We start from the raw sequence: 22354 nt of genomic DNA, 5'->3' as shown, positions 1-22354 counted from the left end.
TGCTCCCATGGCCGGCCTGCGCGTCACCTGTAGCCCTACGGGGTGTTCCCGTGGGAGGCACCTCACGAGACCCCAGCTCAGAACTCGGGGCACACCACAAGTTCCCGTTCACGCCTGTGGCGCTCACTGGGCCTACGGGTGGGAGGGATGGCTCTGGAAGGAAAGCGGCCATGGCCAGGCGTGGGAGGAGCGCCATGCACGGGGCTCTCCTTGCAGGGCAGGCTGTGCTTTCAAGGGGCTCCAAACCTAGGAACGCCCTGAAGGTCCAGTGTCCCACCAACCAGGGGTTTGTGACAAGTACACAAATAAACACATCTCGACATTCTGAAATCTGTCTTCCATACCGAGAAGATCACTCCTGTCCAGTTTTATTTCACATTTAAGATAAAATACCTGTCTCTTGGCTTTCAGTTCTCTGTGGCTGCCAACATATAAGAGGGTTTTGAGCCCAGGGCACCAACGCTTCAGCTCGAGCTCCCATTTGAGGATGTTACAGCCTCTTACGACCACAAGATGAGGGCCCCAGTTACCTACAAAGGAGAGAAAAGACAGAACCTTCCTCTTTAACCAAAACCACCTGACAAGTGAATTGTGCAAGACTGTTGAATCTCAGATCTGTACCTCTGAAACAAATAATGCAACATATGTTAAGAAAAAAAAAAAAAAGAAGAAGAAGGTAGCAGGAGGGGAAGAATGAAGCAGGGGAAATTCAAAGGGTAGACGAACCATGAGAGACGATGGACTCTGAGAAACAAACAGGGTTCTAGAGGGGAGGGGGGTGGGAGTATGGGTTAGCCTGGTGGTGGGTATTGAGGAGGGCACATTCTGCATGGAGCACTGGGTGTTATGCACAAACAATGAATCATGGAACACTTCATCTAAAACTAATGATGTAATGTATGGGGATTAACATAAGAATAAAAAAACAAACAAACAAAAAACCACCTGACAAGTCCGGACAACCGGCGCTATGCTGACCAGAGACGCGCGGCAGGTGCACATGGGAAGGCCCCAGGCATGACGCAGAGGCGTCCTCCTCCCTACCACGCAACCACCAGACCTGCGGCCGAGGGGCGGAGGCCTGACACACAGGTGGTGCTCAACAAAGAGCTGCTGAGGGGGACTGAAGAAAGTGAGCATTTATTCAAACGCACAGTGAATCCCACAGTGAGCTCAGGGAAGAATGCGCATCTATGAGAACAGTGCCCAGAAAGCGAAGGAAGCATGCCGACTGGGCGTTCGGACCCGGCCTGGAGCCCTCCCCCAGGGCGGCCGCCACGTGAGGCACGTTGGCTCAGTCTCCAGTCAGAACACACCCAAACCACCCCAAAGTGGACAGTTTCAACTTCAGCATTCCAAGAAATAATGTTTCAAATTGTTAGAATACACACAAGACAAATCTCCACTTCAGGGCTGTAAATGAGACGGACACCACGTTGAGAGACAGAGATGGCAGACTTGGAAAGGCCACATGCAGGACACGCGGCCGTGGCCAATACCGCTTGTGTGCAGAGCACGGCCTCCTGGGCTTACAGAAGAACCACCCAGGAGGGACGTGAACGAGGATGTAAACAGATGCAAGAGGACAAAAACTCTTTAGCAGGCGCACACCATGAGAAGAGAGATGCAAATCAACCCCAGATGCCCTTCCCCCCACAGGGAGAACCACGATTTTTTAAAAACCAGCATTTAGAACATTGTTCCACGTTTGGTTTTCTGCAAGGCCCCTTATCCCTGACACTGTCGGGGCCCAGCGTGGGCCTCCTGAGGGAGGGGCTCTGCTCTGCTCACAGCCTCACCCTCGTGCCCAGGCCGGTGCCTGGGGCAGCACGAGCGCCAGGCAGTACCTAGACTTGGAGGGACTCACGCACTCACTTGTTCAACTGATGAACTCAGAGCCCCTGTTTTTGCAAGTGTAGGCTGCTTCCAATTTCTTACTATTCTAAATACAGTAATGGACAACTTTTCCACCTAAACAATAAGACAGTAAGGCCAGGTGGTAGTTTGAAGTAACTGTATCTATTAAAACAGATTTTAAAGTGCTACTCTGAAAATTTCATGACACTGGGTCAGAAAACAGAAACAAATTGATGCAAGAAAATGAGGAGCCGTGATGTCAATCCATTTGTATTTAAAAACTGAGGAGGCGCCTGGGTGGCTCAGTCGTTAAGCGTCTGCCTTCGGCTCAGGTCGTGATCCCAGGGTCCTGGGATCGAGCCCCGCATCGGGCTCCCTGCTCCGCGGAGAGCCTGCTTCTCCCTCTGCCCCTCCCCCTGCTCGTGTTCCCTCTCGTTCTGTATCTTAGTCAAATAAATAAAATCTTCTAAAAAAAAAAAAAAAAAGTAAAAGAAAATAAAAACTGAGATTGATGAAGCTATTCACACAGAGGGCAAAAGGAGGCGCTGCTAGCTAGTGATGGTGAGGGAGAGGCGCAGCGAGCCAGGGGAGAGGGAGGAAGAAGCTTCCCCGGTCGGGGGCGGGGGGGCGCTCATCACCCTCTGCACACCCCATCTCATAGGTCTGCTGAATGTCAGTGGTTTCCATGAGGCCTGTGGCAGGATGCCACCTCCCTAATTTAAAGAGTCCCCTCCTGGCTTGTGAAACTCCCCAAAGGGGAAGAGAACGCATATGCTCTTCTGGTCGGCTATCCAGGAGCCCGCTCAGGCTGCATCTGGAACACTCCCTTTGCAAGAGAAACACTACAGCTGACCCATGAACAACATCAGTATGAACCACACGGGGCAACACAAGCCCCCGCAGATTCTTTTCAATATGTACAGTACCGTATGTTCTCTTCCTTATGATACTCCTAATGACATTTTCTTTACCCTGACTTTACTGTAAGAACACGCTACATAACGCATAGAACATACAAAATACGTTATTAGTCACCTGTTTGTGTTATCAGGACAGCTTCTGGTCAACAGTTAACTATCAGTAGTTAAGCTACGGGCAAGGCACACGTTACACGTGGACTGTTATCTGCGTGGGAGGTCAGTGCCCATGACCACCACGTTGTTCCAGGGTCGCCTGTACGTAAGACCTGTCCTGCGTCAGAGACACAGGCACACGCCCTTCTACAACCCTCAAAGGCACAGAGCAGGAAACAAGGCAGGCACCTGGCCCACAGACAGAGGAGGGCATGTGCGGGGGCAGATCCCTGAACATGCCAATACAGAGGCCACGGGGCCTGGACCAATGTCACGTGAGCTCAGAGAGTCCGGGGTGGACAGCCCGTTGCAGGGGAGGCAGGCACTCTGTGTCTGCTGCAGTCCAGCTGCCGGGCCCGAGCAAGGCCCAGACAGCACCCACTAAGGAACCCCAGCAGTGGGGCAGAAGTGCTGTGGGTGGTGGAGCCCGGCCGGGAGGCAAGGGGTGCCACGTCACTGCTGCACGGGGAAGGCTGACACGTGGCCAGAGCTGCTCGGCACACAGGTGTTGGCTGGCAGGGGACACTGGAGTCACACAGCCCGGTCACAGCCTGGTGGGCCTCACAGTGTGCTGGATTTTGAGTAACAGTGAGTTGCTCGATCCAGTGTTAACTGCCAACAAGTTTTTCACTTGTTCATGCAATGAGTATTCCTGAGCTCTGTTCTCCTGGGTCTTGCACCAGAGCACAGGGCAAAGGAGCAAAAAGAAAGGCCACTTTCCACCCTCACGCCAGATGCACTGCCGGCAGGCAGTCTTAGCAAGTACGTACTCCTCAAAAAGACAAGCTCTTACCTTCATTGCAAGCTAGGTGGGCAAAAAAAGCAATGATCTGCACTGTTTTACCAAGCCCAGCTTCATCTGCCAATATGCCATTGAGGTTCTTCCGGTAGAGCTTGGCCAGCCAGTCCAGGCCAATCTTCTGGTAATCTCTGAGCGCACCGTACAACAGAGATGGGGCATTCAATTTCACCTGCAGCAACACACGGGCCAAATACGCACTTCTCAAAATAATCACCCGAAATTTTTCTGCAACGCGAAGTCGAATCAGTCAAATGGCGAGCCTACTAGAGCACCACAGAAAAGATCTAGAGATGAAAGAAGCAGCAAGGCCAGTATTCGCTTTTACTGACAACTTCTGCAGCTGGGACAGAGCTATGGGGAAGTACCAAGCCTTTTCTCAGCCTCACAAAGACACCGCCCCCCATGTGGCAGCTCGGTGCCTTACCGTGGGGCTGACCCGGGCACTGCCCTTGGGCAGGACAGCTTCGGCCACAGCGGTCACCTCCGCGATGTCCTTTGTATGAGGGTTCCCAATAGTCATTCTCTCTGCAGCTTTGAACTGGTCCATGATGAACAGCGATTCTATGAGAACCACATCCTTCCGGCTCTCTCGATCACCCGGGGCATCTTCCACATCTGTGAACAAGAGAAAAACAAGAGATTTGCAGTGGCTGCAACAGTTTTACGAGCCTACTTATCATTTATGAAAAGAAATAAAAGGGAAAAAGTTGACAGAGTCCAAATATTTCAAATGGAGTATTTTCATTTTGTTTTGTTTTTAATCCACTTTATATACCTAAGAATACTCCCCAGATCAATGGGTATAAACTCCCACGAAACTATCACACATAGAAGCATTCTGGAAAGCCCTCAGGTGCAGATGGAGAATCTGTAGCGAACCAGGAGCTGCTATCGCCTGTAGACGTATGGGCATCTAAGGGCTTAGTGACCACCCCTCCAACACCAGGAAAGGGGAAAGTCACAAGCGTCTCTAAGGACCAGGAAGCAAGGAGGCCACCAGCCCATCCTCTGGCCCTGCCAGCCCCTAGCTTCTCTGCTCACAGGAATCTGTGTCTAATGATCAGAACAAGTGGAATGAAAACAAGGAAAAATAGACTTTTTTTGGTGTGTACTTGTTTAGATCATCCAATCAAAGTAAAATAAACTCCTCAAAACTAGCACATTAAACAAACATAGCCTACCCTGAATATATATAATAAAGATCTCAGTCTGTAGAACAATGACTTTTATAAATGCGGAGAAAAATATTTCCACATCGTTTACAAGTCAAGTACTCTTATAACTGTGCCAAACTAATAAATGAAAATAAAAAGCACAGAATTTAACCAAACCCTAGCAATACAAAATTACACGTTAAACATACTTGTATGTTTTTATTTCGTTTTATTTACTTTTTGTTTTTTTAAGTAGGGTCCACGCCGAGCATGGAGCCCAACGTGGGCTCCATCTCACAACCCTGAGATCAAGACCTGAGCTGAGATCAAGAGTCAGACGCTCAACCTACAGAGCCACCCAGGTGCCCCCACATAATCGCTCGCATGTTTTTCTTCCTTCAGACTAAAAGGAAATGAAGGTGACTTAAATCCTGTTGTAAGAACACCCTTCCTCTGCGTATTTTGGCTTTTGCTTTATGGGTGAGTTCTTGAAAGATGTCAACACAGACCTTCTTCTTCACTCGCCTCCTCACTGTCAGGCTTAGGTTGCGGCCACTGGAAACTGGGCAGAAAAGCTCCTTCGTACAACTTCATCAAATCGATTAGGGGCAATTCAGCTGGAAAGGATCGCAGGAAGAAAGGGGGTTAGCTCACACCAGGAGTGGCAACCAGCTGGGAAGAAAACAAAGCTGCAGCCCTCCTGCAGTTAGTTTTTTCCAAAAGTAACTATTGCCCGTTACTGATACTGGGTCTAAGGCACTTTCTTTATAAATATGAGAATCTTGGACATGGCATGAAAAAACTCAATTTTTACTCATAAAAGAATTTTTAAGATTTCTAAAATAATCTCATAAATGAAAAGTAAAAACTATAACCTCATAAATATAACAATAAAAACACCATCAACGGGAAATAATTGGTAATATGAAAAATAGGAAACATCAAATGAAAGTCAAACAAAAATAAAGCATAAAAATGCTGTAAAAAGCATGTAAAAAGGTTGCGATCCCTTCTGCAGAAAGAGCTTGCCCGAGCAGACTCCCAGACGGGCTCCTCCGTTTCCGCCCACGGACTCCGACCCGCCGGAGGCCCACACGGTCCTTGGAAAGCCGCAGCAGCAAGAACACAGACAGGGCCCCCGAGGAGGCCCCGAGGAGCGCCGGAGCCATGGAGGGAGCAGCCGCCGCAGGAGGAGGTGCTCCCTTCCAGAGCACAAACATGCGGGGCGCCCGCAGCAGAACGTCTAAATCCATCCGTCCCTGCAAGGAGCGCAGCAAGAGGGCCCCGGTTAGACAGGCAGAGCGGCTCTCCCGAGGCCAAGAGGCCACGCCCACGGGGGGGTGAGCTCCGCGGGAGCTGCACTCCCAAACTCAGCAAACACACCACTCACTACAACTTTGAAACAGACAAGGCACCTAGATATTAATCTCACAAAAAAATACACAGTCATAAAATGTCCCTGGAGGCTCTTGAAGGCGACCTGTGTGGACGGACGGGCAGGTATGCTGCGATCAGGGACCAGAAAACTCAGCTTCGTCAAGATGCACGTGTCGGCGATCACCCTGACTCCAGGCCACCAGTCCCCACAGATGTCTATCTGAAACTGGATGAGCGGATCCTGAGGCGCACCGGGAAGAGACCCGAGGTGGCCAAGGCCATCCTGAGAAGACTCAGGTGCAAGGACCCCCTAGCCAGCTCTCGGGAACGACCACGGAGCCCAGGGACACGCGGGCGGACCGGCTGCACCACAGAGCTCGGGAAAGAGCCTACGCTCCACAAACTTGCCTGCCATCTGAGCTGGCCGGGACCAGCTGGGGAAAAGACCGGCCTTTCAAATGGTGCCAGGACGACTGGGATCCGTTTTGGAGAAAGAAAAAGAAAAGAAAAAAAATTGCACTCTTATTCCACACAACAGACAAAAGCTATTCTTGATGGATCAGAGACATCGATATGCGAGTAAAATAAAAAATCTGTGGACAAACAGGAAAACCACCTCATGATCTTGAGGTAAAAAGGGATTTTTTAAAATAAGACTGATAAATCCAACTACGCTAAAATTAAGAACGCCCGTTCCCCAGAAGGCCCCACAAAGAGACTGGAAACACACGGCACGCGCTGGGAGGGGGCCGCTGTGATGCATGTGACCACAGAGAGGCCCCCTGTGGGACACACAACGCACGCCTGCAAGCTGACGTGGAAAAGACAGACCGTAATGGAAAAGAGGCACACCTCGTCAGCTCTCAGAGAGGCGCCGCCCGCAGGCACGCGGAGACGCCATGTCCCCTCACCGGGTGGGCAGCAGCGCCCCGACGTGGGGGGCTTGGAGCGAGCCCTGCAGCCTGGCCAGCCTGGCCCAGCGGACCGCGTGTGCGACGACCCAGCCCTCCGCTCTGGCACACGCACGCGTCCGCGGGCACTGGCCACAGGAACGCTCCCGCCGCACTGAGGGCGCAACAGGCGACAACCGAAAGCCCAGCAGCAGCCCAAGACGGAGTCTGTGACACGCTCACATCTGGAACGCAGCTCAGCAGTGAGGGCGGGCGAAGCCGCAGTGACTACCGCCGGACGCAGCTCGGGGCCAGGAGAGCCGAGGGAAGGAGCGGCAAGGCCAGGGCGCGATGCCATTTAGATGCCGTGTCCCCAGGCGAGCCCAGCGGCGCGCCGGGCCGTGCTAAGTGGCAGGCAGCCAGAGCAGAACGATGAGCCCCCAGGGCAGGTCACCGGTGTGCGCCTGACGCCAGTGCTCGAGGATTCTGTCGGGTTTTTAGATGTCACACGCTCTTGTGTGCACGCTCGTTTCCTAAGAGCATCTCCAGGGAGACGCTCAGAGCCTACCTTCTTTGGCTAAGTTGGACAGCTCTGCCTGGTGGTCCACGGCCCCCTCGTTAGCTTCTTCCTCCTCTATGGTCTCCTCCTCGTCTTCCACTGAAACGGTCACCACCAGACGTCAGGGACACAGACCTCACTGCGCCTTCTCAACTGCTCATGAAACACTACCAGGCTCCAGACTGACTTGCACAGCTATGAGAGAGCTCAACGAGACCTTTTTGTTCCTCCAGTTAAATTTGGAAGTGTGGGTATACCAAGTGAGCAGGGTGTGAAACACAGCCCAGCTCTTCCTTACACGACGGACCTACTCCAGCAGAACACGGAGTGATGTCAAACTTCTCATCCACCTGCTGACGCCACAGCAGAAAAACCCAGGAGCAGGCTGTCCGGGGTCACGAGGACTCTTGTCATCGCCCACGTCAGGGGCCCCAGCCACCTGCGCGGCATGCCGTTCCCTCAGCTTGGCTCCCGTCCCGTGCAACCACCACCTCAAACTAGGTTGGCCCCGCACCCCGTACCTCACCTCCAGCAGAGACGTGGCTCTGGGTGAGAAGAACCCACCGGCAACCTATGGCAGAGCCAGCCCAGCTACGGCCTGCCCCCCATCTGAGCACAAGCGCTTGCCCCCGGGGGCCCTACCACCAGACCACGCCTGTTCTCCTGCCTGCCTCCACCCTTCCCTGCTGACTCCTCCATGCAAACAAAACTTCCACGAGCGGCCCTGTGCTCTCCCTCCTCCAGTCTGGCTCGTTTCTGCAGACCCCCTCCCAACCCGCAAGGCACCTGGCCCCCGATGACACAAGTCACTGGGCCACCAGGCACCGTGACAGCATGGAGCAAGCACTGGGCCTGCAGTCTCAGAGAGCCCGCCCTGCAGATGGCAAGAAAGTACCAGGAGACAGACCTTCGTCATCAGTCAGAGACGTGCTAGCTTTCCTCTTCCTTCCAGACAACCCCGACTCCTGAAACAGAGAACAAAACTCGCAAACACAGAATGGGAAACCAAAGCAGAAACGTCTACTTCACATGCTCCCGGGAAGGCAGTGGCGAGCCCGGGACAAACACGCCAGCCCCCACTGCCGCCGGGTACAGGAGAGGCGCTGGGCAGCGGGCAGGTGGGACTACATCCAGTCACCATGTCTTCCCTTGTCCCCAGATCAACACCCTATGGGAGCCTAACACTAAGAACCAAGCTTCTTCCCCAGAGTAAACCGACTCTGTAACGGAGGAGAACGCTACAGACGACGTTCACACTTCTCCAGACAAAGAAAGGGACCCTGCTTTATCAGGCACCGTGTCTTCTCCACGGTTTCCCCCTTACCTAGTACAGTAGTCCTCGACTTACCAGGAAAGCTTCTGGCAACACATCAAGCCCCTTAGGCCTCGACTCTTTTCCTAGAGACAAGGAACATGATTCAGTTTCACCGGAGCTCCTGTGTGGGCCGCGCCCCACGGGCACCTCCTCACGGGAGGAAGACAGCAAGCGTGAGCTCCGCCTCCTTCCCTCTGGGAACCAGGGCGGCAACACACCGCCAACCGCCAGCCACCAGCCCCGAGCCTACAGAGTTCTCTGGCAGCTCTCCACACGTCTCTGATCTGGAGAGGGACCGGGGAGCTAACCGGCAACGTGCGTCTTCTACGCGCTCTACAATCTCACGGGTGTATGAGTCTGGGCAGAGCCCACCGCTCCGCCCCCACCTCCTCACCGACAGACTGAGACACCCCATGCCCCCCGCCCCGTGACAGCCGCTCCCGCCGGTGCCTGGCACGCATCACGGTGTCCGGTGATGGGGAGACGCTGCCAAGGCTGTGCTCCGACCACCGAAGTGCCCCACGGGGGCAGACGCCTGCGGGAGTTCATCTCAGTGTCCGGCACTGGCCACAGTGGACAGGAGCCCCAGTCCCGAGACGGCCCCAGAGCCGATCAAAGAGCCTGGGGTGCCGACTCGCGCCAGCAAACCTCAGCGAGCTGAGGCACACAGCTTGAGCAGCTGCGCGGGGGAGCGTGGCGTCGGGCAGAGCACGAGCCCGGTGGGGCGAGCAAGCGCCCCGGTGCCACCCCTGCGTAGCTGCGGGCGAGCAGGGAGGCCAAAGAGCTGTCGGGAACATGACGGCTTTTAAAAACGTATCCTACCTCTCCTGGGAACCTTCTGTAAGGTTAAGGCCTTTTTCCTTTTTTCTTCCAGTTCTACTTGTAGTTTTATCTCCACAACCTGAGTACAAAGAGTGGAATAAAGACGTCACTGAGGATGGACGTCACGGACGTCGCTTCAAGTCACGTCAGATGAAACTCTCGGTTTGGCAGGTAGTCAGGTGTTGTGCAGCCACGTGCCACCCGAGTCCCACGGGGGCTGGGGGGGGGGAGGCGTGCTCTGCACCAGGACACGCGCGGCAGGAAACCAGCCGCCCTCCGTGCCTAGCGCTCACACCGAAGGAAACACTGGATGGCCCCTCGCCAACCGCACGGAGCTCGCAGCCACGGCGTGCAACACGAGCACAGAAGAACCTCGGGCACACGCTCCTCTCCCAGTTGCCGCCGCGGCCTGCCTGGGCTAGCGCGTCTCTCGGTCAGGCACGGGCAGAAGGCACAGCCTAGGTTTTCAGGACCCCGTGCAAATTCCAGGATTTACCTGTTCAATATTTGACCAAAAACACTCTATTTCTCTGGCGGTTGAGGCAGCGATTCGTCTCAGTCGGTTCTGCTCCTCTTTCCTTCCCCTCTCCTCGCGAAGCTTCTTTTCCTCGTGGTGGCGCACCGCGGTCCTGATGAGCTAGTGAACCAAAGGTCGCGGACTTGGCACCGTGCCGCGGCAGGCAGACGCAAGTGCACAGATGCGCAGGGGCTGCGCCTTCGTCCGCCTGGCGGGCGCAGGACACACGCCCACAGCAGCACCAACACCCGGCTTGACTTTCTACAAAGGATTACTTTACTAAGTACGCTTGTTTTTCTCCAAAGAGTGTACCATACTGTGTTACAATCGTCTCTCCTCATCTGACGTACGACTAACACCTTTCCATCAAGCAGGGTAACTCTTCCAACAGGCATCCCCTGCACTGCATGAATGCAGTGCGACGCATTGACCCGCTAGGCGTGCGAAGTGGCGGGTGGGACGGGTCGTGGTTTCCAAGGCTTTTCCTTTAAATCCGCTTTCCGGGACCCATGCTCCTACATCCTACCAGCAGTCCTCAGACAGGTGCTGAGAAGGACTTGGAAACAGACACGCTGTGAGCCTAAGCATGCCTGGCGTGGGCCCCCCCGCCGGGGGAGAAGCTCGCTGGGGGGGCCTGTTGGACACTGTGGCCGGGCCCCCTCCCACAGACTCCTCAGGGCCTCATCCTGGCCCAACCACAGCCCCGGCACAGAGCCTCCTGCTCGGGGTCTGCAGTCTCTCCCAGAGAGGACAGCACTGCTGCCGAGCCCCGTCCACCTGGTGCCCACACGCTCAGGACCATCCTCCTTTACAAAAAAAGCATGCCTCAGGAGCAATCGGGTTTTTCTGGGTTCCATGCATCTGATTTGAGACCCCCGCCTACATAGGGAAAGCAGAGTTCAGAGAGGGAGGTGGTCAGCAGGGCACACGGGACCTCTCCCCAGGCCTGAGAAAACGGGAAATGAAAAGAAAGCAGCTCCGCCCCGAGGAACAGACGGTGGTGCAGTGACGTGAGAGAAGCAGGGCCCAGAGGCATCTACCCGTACGCGAGGACAGCTGCTTCGTACTCTGAGACCTAAGGTTTCTGGAACTCTGTCCCTTTCCGCATTCCTAGTAGCGGCAGCGCCATTGCTAGAGGCTCCCCAGCACTGGGCGTCTGCTTTGGGACCAGTGAGAAGGAAACAAATCCTAAGCCAGAACTGGGGGGAAGCTGGACAGAAGACCAGGGCAGCGGGCAGCCTGAAGGCCCAGGACGGGCCCCCAAGCTGCCCGCCAGCCGACCAGCCTCTCTGCTCCCTCCCAACCCTGAGCCTCCTCGGCTCCCGCATGACAACATCCCCAGCACCAGCCTGGGCCTGGGGGCTGCAAGCTTTCCAACCACCAGGAGAGGCCGGCAAGACGCAGCACCGAAATGCAGGACGTGTCTGCCCCCCGGTGTGCACACCGGAGCTCTGCAGACAGCCCCTCACGAGCAAGCCGCATCGCACGCTGACTTCCTAACAGTGCCAGAGCGCTCTTCGCGCTCTTGGTGTTTCGGAGCCAGACCCCTCCGAGCTGGCCTGGACGCTCCCAGGTCCGGCAGCGTGAACGAGCGCCACCGCGCGTGCCTCACCCACCTTCCTGGCCGCGGCCATCTTCCACCTCCTCTCCTGGGCAAAGTCTGCGGCCATCCACTGCATCTCCTCCAGCAGGTAGTCCCAGTGCGATTTGGGGCGCGGGGCCTCCTGCAGTTTGGGCAACCGCCTGAGGGACCACAGGCCTTCTTTCCTCAAATCTGCTATTCGCTGATGGATCTGGTTTTCCTGCAAGGAGCACAGGGGTGGGGTGCGTCCCCACGTGATTAGTAAGTGCATTCCACTAGTTCAGACCCCAAATTCGGGAAGCCTCGGTAGCAAAGACAGGACTGGACGCAAAGTTCGGAAGTGGCCCCAGAGAGGTCAGCAGGCACGCCCCCCTCCCCAGAAGCAGGGGAAGCAATGGCCACGCCCCGTCCCCAAAACACAGACAGAACGCACAGGCCACCGTCCGCACCAGAGCACTTACGAGGGGAACTACACAGGCCTGGGCCTTGCTCCAAAACCACTGGGAAGGGCAGGGACAGGCCACACGCTATCCCTGAGTGAGCGCCAAACAGGGAGCACTAGGGCTGCACCACCGTACCGGTCTTGCCGTGTTCAACGCCCCCCATGAAACTCAAACAACTGCTTAGTCACCCCACACACGGCAAGCGCTAACTGGGGTGCCGGGCCACGGCCACACCGGCCTCGGCGGTCCTCCTGGCCCCGCCCTGCAGCCCGGGCCTCACCGCCTGTGAGGGCGGCACAAGCCCACTTCCACCAGGAGAGGAGAGGCTTCCCGGCTGTGACCCTGGTTTCTAAGTGGTCAGAAACCACGTCTGACTGTCCTCGTTACCGAGTGCTCGGTTTTAAACTACTGCATGCTTTGCAGAAACTGAAATCAAGTAAGCTTCACGGACTACAGCACATTTGACAACCTTCTCGGCGTTCTAAGTGCGCTTACCAATGCTATCTGTTCTGCCACCTTATCCTGAGAGCTGTCTTGGGGCGGAGCGGCATTCTGAGCTGGGCTCTGTGGTTTTGGGGGTGCGGACACGGCTGCCCCCGGGGACCGGGAGGTGACCGGAGACAGTGACTTGCTGGCTGCCGAGGAGGGTCTATTCCCTGCGGAGACCCGTGCGGGTGACGGGCCCGAGCCGCCGGCAGGAGCTGCGGACGAGGTCGAAGAGGCCGCTGGCGGGGGCCGCTGACAGGGCTGGGCAGGGTCCACGGGGGCTCTTGTCGACGCCACCGTCTGGCAGGCAGAGAACAGGCCGGCAGTGAACAGGAGACCTCAGCCCCCCTCGTGCAGCCACACGCCAGAGACCGCGTCGCCCACAGAGGTGCGCACAGGGGAGCCCCTCCCGCAGCGGAGCAAAGGAGTTACGCACACACAGCGCACGAATGCCCGCCCGACCATGCCCGCGAGTGTGACGTGTCCCTTAACTCCACAAAGCGGCACGAGGGGTGCGTCACAAACCCGGCTTTCGTACGCCGTCTTATCCCACGGAAGCCTTTTCTTGTTTTTTGCTTTTTGTAGCTGTTTCTCCTGTTTACATTATTTTTTAGAATTTGTAACTGCATAAGCTTCTTCTTAACTGAAAAATACCGAGTGTTCATCTTGTACCTTTCCCTTGAAAAGTGAACACCGACTCCGCGTGCCCCTCTCACGGCAGGCAGTCCGTCAGGTTAAAACTCTGTGTACAGCAGGGGACCGCCTTCCACCCTGACTGTGGACAAAGCTGAGCTCCTACAGGAATGCTGGGCGGGGGGCAGAGAGCAGAGAAGGCAAGGTGCTACCCACAACGTAAGAGGCACGTCTGTAACCTGGAACCCGGGAGGACACCGACAGAAACACTCTCTGTACCCAGGCAGTGTGCCATTTCTGCCTCCCCCTCACCTAGTCTCCTCCGACCGCGGCCAGCCTCCCGCTCTTGGGAGAAAGCTCCAGTGGCACCCAGCCAGAGCCCTCACCTCTGTCCTCTGGTGCTGCTCGCCATCCACAGCAGAGCTCAGTGAGGGCAGCGGAGACCTCGTGGCCCGCAGGCCTGACGTGTTTTCACGTCCCCTCTTTGGGGCCCTTCCCAGGAAACGTCTGCCAGCCCTACCCAATCTAGGAGGGACAGGTTTCCATGGGTTTTGTAAGGAGCTGATCCTTTCAACAACAAGGGCAAGTAAAGGAACCCAAGCAAAACGCCGGTGCTGCCTGAAGTCAGCTGTGCGGCTCAATGAGACAAAGTACTGGAAACAGACTGTTTCCATAAAAATGTAACCAAAGCGGTGGTGGGTCCCCAGGGTACGCACAGAGCGGCCACGAAGACCTGCACAGAAGGATCCAGAATCCGTCAGGGCGCAGTTAGCTCCTCCAGCCACGGGCTGCATGATCCTGCCAAGTTACTTAAGCCACTCGGGTCTTTTGATGGTAAAATGGGGATAATAAAGATTCTACACCCTAGGCTTGCCAGGCAGAGAAAATGAAACGATGCCAATGAAGTCTCCCCACAGTGCCCGCGGCCCCGTATGTGGTGCGCACAGGGCAAGTATGCGGTTACCCCACCACCACACAAGGTCAAAGCTCGCCATCAATCTCAAATAGCCATAAAGCCCCTGACCTGAAAGCCCCCCTAGGAAAGCCCCTTGTTTATGAGGGAAACGGCAAGGGAGAGGGGAAGCCTTCCCAGCTGACTCAATCACACAGGCCAAGACAATTCTCGTAGAGCGCCACCTGCCGTCCCTGGGGGCTCCCGGTGGCTCGCACTCACTTTCGGGGACTCACCGCTCCTTAGGAACGGCGAGCAGCTCCCTGTACACTTTCCCAGCACTCAGTAGGGGAGGAGGGGCGTCGCACAGCGCCCAGGAGGGGGAGGCGTCCGTGGGGGGCCCAGCAGCCGGCCGGGCGTGGACAAGCGTCCCCACTGGCTCGCTCAGCCATGCAGCCCGGAGCAGCCCCGCACTCCCACAGCCCCCCTTGCACACTGGTGGGCGGGCGCCTGCCACCCGCCCCGCATCCCTGGACGGATCAGCTGGGACAATGGCCGCGACGCCCTCTGCACGGCCGCCAAACCACGAGCAGCAAGTAAACTGTGCTGTTCGCTGGTGTCTCCACAACGTAACGGTGGCTACAGAGCCGGACAAAAGAACGCTGGGCGACGTGCCGGTTCCAAGCGGACAGCAAGCCACCTGGAGGGCGGGGCGGCGTGCAGCCTACACCTGGCTTTTCTTCTGTCTCTAACCGACGGGACAGCCGCCCACCAAGTACCTGCGGCTGGGACGAGAGCTGAGCGGCCTGCATCTGCGCCTTCCCAGGCATCGGCGCGTGCGGGGCCTGCGGCACGGGCTGCGGCGGCGGAGCGGGCAGCTGGCTGGGTGGGGGCACAGGGACAGGGGCACTTGGCTGCTGCGTCTTTGCCGGGACCTGGAGCTGCGCGTGAGGCTCCACCACCTGCGGCTGCTGAGGGAAGTGCAGTGCTGGCGGCAGGGGGGCGGCGGGGAGGCCGGCCGGGGGCAGCCTGCCGGGGAGCTGCGGCGGCGGGGTGTGCAGGCTGGCGGCGTTCTGCACCGGGGGCCCCGTGGACGGGTCGTACTGCTGCTGGCTTGGCTTCTGTCCGGCGAGCTGAGCGGCCTGGGGGGCAGGAGGCATTCCTCCTACAAGACAGGAAGAGCCCCAGCAGCGCTGAGTTTGGAGCCCGGAGCACCTTACCGCGCGGCGACCTCACGTCCCGGTGCTCGTCACAGACCCGTCACTCAGAGCCATCACACACTCCAACGGGAAATTCTGCCGGCGGAACTTCTCTTACGTTACCTCTGATGTTACAGATGAGCACACGGAGAAGGAAAGGAAGGCGCTCGGCCCCTGCAAGCTCGCATCAAGCAGGGCAGGCACGGCAACCAGCGCCCCGAGCGCGGCAGCAAGCACGAGCGCGCAGCGAGCGAAGGAGGGGAGCCCAAGGACCAGGGGAGGCCCTCTCCCTGCCCGCACCGGAGCTCGGAGCCAGGCCCCAGCCCCAGAAGCCACTTTCACCGCCTGCCGCGACCGTGCCGGTGCCGGCCAGATGCCGGGCCGCGAGGCCTCCCCTGCACGCGCTCTTTCTGAGCTAGAAGGGTCAGTGCTGCGCTGGGCCTTACCTTGAGCTGTCGGCATTAGCTGCTGAAGAGGAACCCCTGCATTCGCCCCCGGGTGCTGGAAAACTGCCCCCTGGTGGCCCACTTCAAGCCGAGGCCGCTTAGACTGCTCTAGAATAATTTTCAGAAAAGGTGCAGTTTGATGTAAAAACAAAACCACAGAAGTAGCAGAAAAAACATGTGTCAGTGTTTTTATAGTCTTTGAACAGGGAGGCCCTTCCATATGTGAACCAAAATCCAGAAGCCAGAAAAGCTAAGGTTGATAATTTCTTTCCATTAAAATTTCACAACTGTAAGCAGCAGCCTCATACAAAAGCAAGGGCGAGTGACACCCCAGGAGACCGTGGTGTCTGCAGCACACATGTGGGCGAGAGCCTGGCGGGGCTGCCACGTGGAAAGCTCTTCCAAGTTCACGTGAGAAGTGCCAGCAACCAGACACACAGAACGGGTAAAGAGCAGAAACGGCTGAGCAGAGGGACAGAGTCACAAAGAGTTAATGACACGGCAAGGGACCGAGCAACCTCATCCAAACTGAAGAGCTCCACAGCACAACAGAAGACCTGTGTTTACCCAGCAGATCAACAAAGACCAGAAGAGTGATCATGCCTCATAAACTGGCCAAAACACGAGAGCACCAGAAACCATAGATGGGACTGAAGAAGGGCTGGCCCTTCTGCGGGGCCACGTGCGTCCCCCATGTGCTCTGAGCGCTTCCACTTCTAGGAGCTTCTCCCTTAGATACGGTGACAAACATGTCAAAAAAAATCTGGGAGTAGGAATTCAATCCCGTGTTCACGGAAAAAGGTGGTAACAAAAAGGACTACCGAGGGTGTGATGAGGGAAGGACCCCCATGTGCTCGAGGAATGCACAGCCGTCAGGAAGACTGTGGTCCTGAGCAGGCGGCCTAGGAAGTTACTGCTGGCGACAGAACAGGGCACAGGAAGCGCACTCCCATTCCCTCAGAATGACCGCATGGAACAACGCAAGCCTGCGGGCAGGAGGTCCGGCACGCAGACGTCAGCAGCAGCTACCTCTGTGGCTGGGGAACAGGAACGGAACACCAAAGCAGAGGGAGACTCGACTCACATCTTCCTCGACTGCCCACATCTTTCACATAAAATGTGTGTTTTTTATAATTTGAAGAAAATATTCAGTTTAAAAAATACGAGTGACAACTTGAAAAATAAGGCAGTTTTACCCTCAATCCTACCATGAGGACTAAGAGCCCGCCAGCGCACAGAAAACCGCACTCAATGGGCAAACTTCTACCTTCGGTACACACACATACAGCCACTCACATGTTCTCTTCAGCTGATAATCAGCACAAAACAATTAATTCTCAAAGTGGAAAGAAAGCCACCACAACTAAGCACGTCAGCGTTCATGTGGCCGCTACGCTGTACGTCCCCTCAGGCCACTCGGGCCGGTGCTCCAGGACGTACCTGCCGGGGTCCCCGCCTGCTGCCTCTTAAAGGGGTCCGTCTCTCCCACACTGCCGGCCCCTGCCACAAGGGCCCCTGCCAGAGCTGGCTGCTGAAAGAGAAAATGAAAACATGAGACTCTGATCGTGTAGGTGCCTTACAAGAATGGGTATGAACTAAACTATCGTAATTATTCCACACACTGGCCTCCCTACTCTCTAACTGGAGAAATGTGATCTGCCCAATGCATGTAACGTATGTTTATACATAATAAAGAACTTGAAGTTCTAACTTACCTCTGGAGGAAGAAAAAAAGACTCGTGAAAGATCTTACTCTGGTTTTAAATGGAGTCCCTATAAGTGCAGATCTACATTCCCTCAGAAATGAACAGAGACGGCACAGGACTGGCCAGTGTCGGGAAACACCAGTCCTCAATCCGACAGCTGAGCCTCCCTGTCAGTCACGCTGCCTGTCATCACTTGCCCCCCAAGACACAAAAGCTGAGTAAGACAAAGAAAGGTGGACAATTTCTTCCTCCTGGAAAATGACACGAAAGCCCTACTTGGCAGACAGCGATCTGATGAACTTGTCACCTGTGACAAGCGAGCACCCCACCTAGCTGGGTGATGCTGGCCCATACGCATTCTGCTGACACGGAAAGCTTCTGGTACACACAGGAAGTGGCCGAGTCGGGGCGCCCCACGCCTTCGCATCTCTGTACCATCCTTGCGGGGCTGCCAGGTGCTAAGGATGACGTTTACCAAGCACTAGTTGCTAACTGTTTTCAGGGTCCCACTCTGTCCGCTCTACTTAGCCAGGCACTCTAAGTGCCGAAGTTACACACGCCGACACCAGGTAAGCGCCCCCCGGGGGGGGTGCCTCTCCGCCAGCACCCCAGCCACACCACAGGTCAGGGCCCCCCGTGGGGACAGGTGCAGTGACTGACTGAGGGGGAAAGCAAGCACCCCTATCTATGTTTAGTGAAGATGAGGGCAGGAAAGAAGAGAGGGAGGGGAAAGGAGGGAGGAAAGAAAAGAATGATTTGAAAAACACATGGTATGTGAATAGTGGTTATCTCTGGGGATAGGATTATAGGTAAATTTATAATTTGCGTGTGTACACTTCTCTAGATCTTCCAAATATCCTACAATGAACACATACTTTTATAATCAGAAGAAGGTTTTGTTTTGTTTTTTTTTAATAAAAGAAACTGATAAAGGGTTGTGTGTCCAGTAATGGCCAAGTGATTCCTATTAGACTGCACATACTCCAGACAGACATGAGCTCTGGAGAATGGGACTGGATGCCTGAAAGAAAGGAATGGAAAGAGGAGAGGTTTACAGCCTCACGGCATTTGGCGTGACGGCAGGCCCCAGCCTGTGCTGTGTGGACTGGCCCAGAACCAGACTCACAGAGCCTCACTGGCTTGAAGACCACTAGGACAGAGAGCACGACACCACCCCGAAGGAAGGGGGAATCACCCCAGGAGACGGCTGGGCACAGGGAGGCCCCAAGTTCTCTCCCGAATCTCTGGCTGCCCCCTGAAGCGGGCACACAGACTCCAAGCACAGGCCAACAGAAGCATACCAAGATTTCAGGTGCTCCACCTCAGGGGAACTAAAATTCAGTAACGTTAACTACGAAAGCAGAAATGATCAATACTCTTCAGAAGACTGTAACAGAAACCGGAGTCCCTACAGCCTCTCATTCATGACATCCAGAATCTCTCCCAAACACAAAGACACAGGAAAACATGAGCCATACTCAGAGTACAGTTCATACACGCGAACCCCACGCAACGCAAATGCTGGACTTAGCAGCAAGGATCTGACAGTGGCTTTAAGAAGTATGCCCAAGGACATAAAGAAAACATACTGCAAGAAGAAACTATTAAAAAAGAGAACCAAATGGAGATGCCAGAACTGAAAAATAAACTATCTGGAATACAAAGTCCGTGAACTGAAAGCACAGTGTCGAGAGAGGAGGAGGAGGGGCACACTCGGCATCCCTGGACGGAGCCGGGCCATTGGGGTGGTGTCGCGCCGTGTATGGGTGGGAAGATGACAAGAGCCAGGCCGAGCCCAGGGGATGCACGCTCACACCGCCCAGTCATCCCCTCCAGGCTGCACAGCTCCCAAAGGGGATGGAAAGTCTTCCCAAAAACGGTGCCGGGGGACCAGGCATCCACAGGAAAAGGTCGAAACACTGGATGTCACTGAAATAAACAACTTGTGCTCATCACAGACACGGGCAGGGAGGGCCGGCCTCTCTTCTCCCGCCTTCCTCGCTGTGGTCCACCCCCCACCCCAACACCCCCTGCCCCCGGACTCTTGCCTTCAGAATGACTCTGCTTTCTCTTACACTGTCTTCCTGAGTATTCTACTGGGAAACATACTGCAGTCTTTAAAGTATAAATCTGAGGGCGCCTGGGTGGCTCAGTCGTTGAGCGTCTGCCTTCGGCTCAGGTCATGATCCCAGGGTCCCGGGATCGAGTCCCGCATTCGGGCTCTCTGCTCAGCGGGAAGCCTGCTTCTCCCTCCCTCTGCCCTTCCCCACTGCTCCTTCTGTCTCTCTCTCTCTTTCTCCCAAATGAATAAAATCTTAAAAAAAAAAAAAAAAAGGATAGCATTGGTAGGGTAAGGTCAAAGAGCTACAATTATCCATTTTCTCTAACACCATAAGCACTGAAAAGTAATCTCCAATGAGGATGGTTGTTTAAAATCTAAGTAACAAATAAAATAGTATCATTTTGTATACAACTGCACTCTAGCAGAATACCACCTCAAAGGCTTTTAGAAATGATGTAATACACACATGAACTGAGAACTCTATATTTATTTGTAGAGCTTAATTAGCAACCGATTAGATTACTATTAAAAGTCCTTTAACTAGTTACAAATAATGAAATTCATCCTGAGAATATGTCTTAAACTCTTGTTCAGAAGGCACAACGGTGCTGACCAGGCCAAAATAACACTGGGACCATCTGCGTATTTCTAGCAGCGCTTTTACCTAAAAACAAAGTGACAATACATAGTAAGTACCGTAAAGATACTGAGACTTTCCTGATTCACTAAGGCCGCTCCTGTGAGTTTTTTCTAAATAAAAAAGATATAACTTAAATTTAGAAAAGTAATTTACTGAATTGCAGTTCCTCAAAATGATGGCATATTAGGAGCTGCTAGAATGAGAATTATTAAAAGTGAGTAATACCTAAGGACTATTTGTTAAATGAAATAACATTTTCAAAAAGTATAAATACACTCGGTCAACTGGTACAGATGTAATATAAAAGGTATTTGGGGCACCCGGCTGGCTCAGTCGGTGGAGCCCGTGACTCTTGATCTCAGGGTTGTAAGTTCCGGCCCCACACTGGGTGTGCAGATTACTTAAAAACAAAACAAACCAAGCCAACAAAAACTTCTGCATTAGAAGGATGGAATCATGGGTAACTACTCATTTTCTCTAACAGAAAAATCACTGCAAGGCGCTACTTACGATGGATTTTCTTATAAATGAACACACATACATACATGTGTATCTGCATACACATTACTTTACCTAGGACACCTGCACTCAATAGTACTCCCTCAAAATCTTCTGGAAGCAGACAGAAATACAGAAAGTTCTGACCTTACTTCTAGCATTTCATTAGTCAACACAGATTGGTCAATTTAAAAATTCTACAACAGGTTGTAAATAAAACTCACACTGGGATGTTTTTTCCAAGGAAAACAAGGGACGTTTTCTTTCTTTTTTAAAAAAATATTTTTTTAAAGATTTTATTTATTTATTTGTCGGAAAGAGAAAGAGAGCACAAGCAGGGGGAATGGCAGGCAGAGGGAGAAGCAGGCTTCCCGCTGAGCAGGGAGCCCGATGCGGGACTCGATCCCAGGACCCTGGGACCATGACCCGAGCCGATCGCAGACGCTTAACCACCTGAGCCACCCAGGCGTCCCAGGACATGTTTTCAACTCTTTTCTGACAGACTCCATTCTCCTATTTCCTGAGAAACCCACTAGTGTTTGCCTCCAAGATCTGTAATTCAAACTGGAGACCCCTTGGTCTTCCTCTATTAGCCTCTTAAATATCTGATTATGAAATATATCATACATACAAAAGAAATTATAAAACATATGGATGTGATTTTTAAATGCACAGTAAAATTATTAGAATTTAAATAGTGGAACAGAGCTGTCACTGAACACTGTTCAACTTTTCTGTTTGAAATTCTTCATAATAAACTGTGGAGAAGAAAAGTAGAAAAATACACAAAGTTTAAAAGAGTGATAACAGGGGCGCCTGGGTGGCTCAGTCGTTAAGCGTCTGCCTTCGGCTCGGGTCATGATCCCAGGGTCCTGGGATCGAGGCCCGCATGGGGCTCCCTGCTCCGCGGGAAGCCTGCTTCTCCCTCTCCCGCTCCCCCTGCTTGTGTTCCCTCTCTCGCTGTGTCTCTCTGTCAAATAAATAAAATCTTTAAAAAAAAGAAATACTTCATAACTTTTCCCAGAAAACTTGGTCGGGATGCCTGGGTGGCTCAGTCGTTAAGCGTCTGCCTTCGGCTCGGGTCATGATCCCGGGGTCCTGGGATCGAGCCCCGCATCGGGCTCCCTGCTCGGCGGGAGGCCTGCTTCTCCCACTCTTTCTGCCCCTCCCACTTGTACTCTCTCTCTCTAATAAATAATTAAAAAAATAAAAATAAAGCAGCTGCCTGTGTACTCATCACAGGCTCAGGAAACAGACTGCTGCCCGTGCTTCAGACCCTGGGCGCCACGAAGGCACCCACTTCCTGAGCTGTGTGTGAACATCTGGTGATGCTGTCACCTGCAGACTCACCTCCACACCGTATCTCCTCTGGCTTTGCTTCCTAGACAACTCCCCGCACAC

The 22354-nt window shown here is 54.3% G+C and overlaps 1 protein-coding gene across 1 annotated transcript in view; it reads right to left on the bottom strand.

Annotated features, from left to right (window-relative positions):
• EP400 (E1A binding protein p400) overlaps positions 1–22354 on the bottom strand; it is a 97324-nt gene that overhangs the window by 54623 nt on the left and 20347 nt on the right. Inside the window, exons 3-16 of the mRNA XM_021697303.1 lie at positions 17461–17578; positions 16048–16155; positions 15182–15567; positions 12887–13177; positions 11983–12168; positions 10346–10486; positions 9850–9928; positions 9061–9110; positions 8620–8677; positions 7722–7811; positions 5396–5503; positions 4157–4347; positions 3724–3901; positions 394–530 (exon numbers count right to left, since the gene is read on the bottom strand). Coding sequence (XP_021552978.1) covers positions 394–530; positions 3724–3901; positions 4157–4347; positions 5396–5503; positions 7722–7811; positions 8620–8677; positions 9061–9110; positions 9850–9928; positions 10346–10486; positions 11983–12168; positions 12887–13177; positions 15182–15567; positions 16048–16155; positions 17461–17578 — 2121 coding nt within the window. The remainder of the gene's footprint in view (positions 1–393; positions 531–3723; positions 3902–4156; positions 4348–5395; positions 5504–7721; positions 7812–8619; positions 8678–9060; positions 9111–9849; positions 9929–10345; positions 10487–11982; positions 12169–12886; positions 13178–15181; positions 15568–16047; positions 16156–17460; positions 17579–22354) is intronic.

Source organism: Neomonachus schauinslandi, chromosome 14 (assembly GCF_002201575.2).
Source record: "Neomonachus schauinslandi chromosome 14, ASM220157v2, whole genome shotgun sequence".
Classification (NCBI taxonomy): domain Eukaryota; kingdom Metazoa; phylum Chordata; class Mammalia; order Carnivora; family Phocidae; genus Neomonachus; species Neomonachus schauinslandi.
The sequence above is the reverse complement of the archived record's forward strand: the minus strand, read 5'-3'. Positions and strand labels throughout refer to the sequence as shown.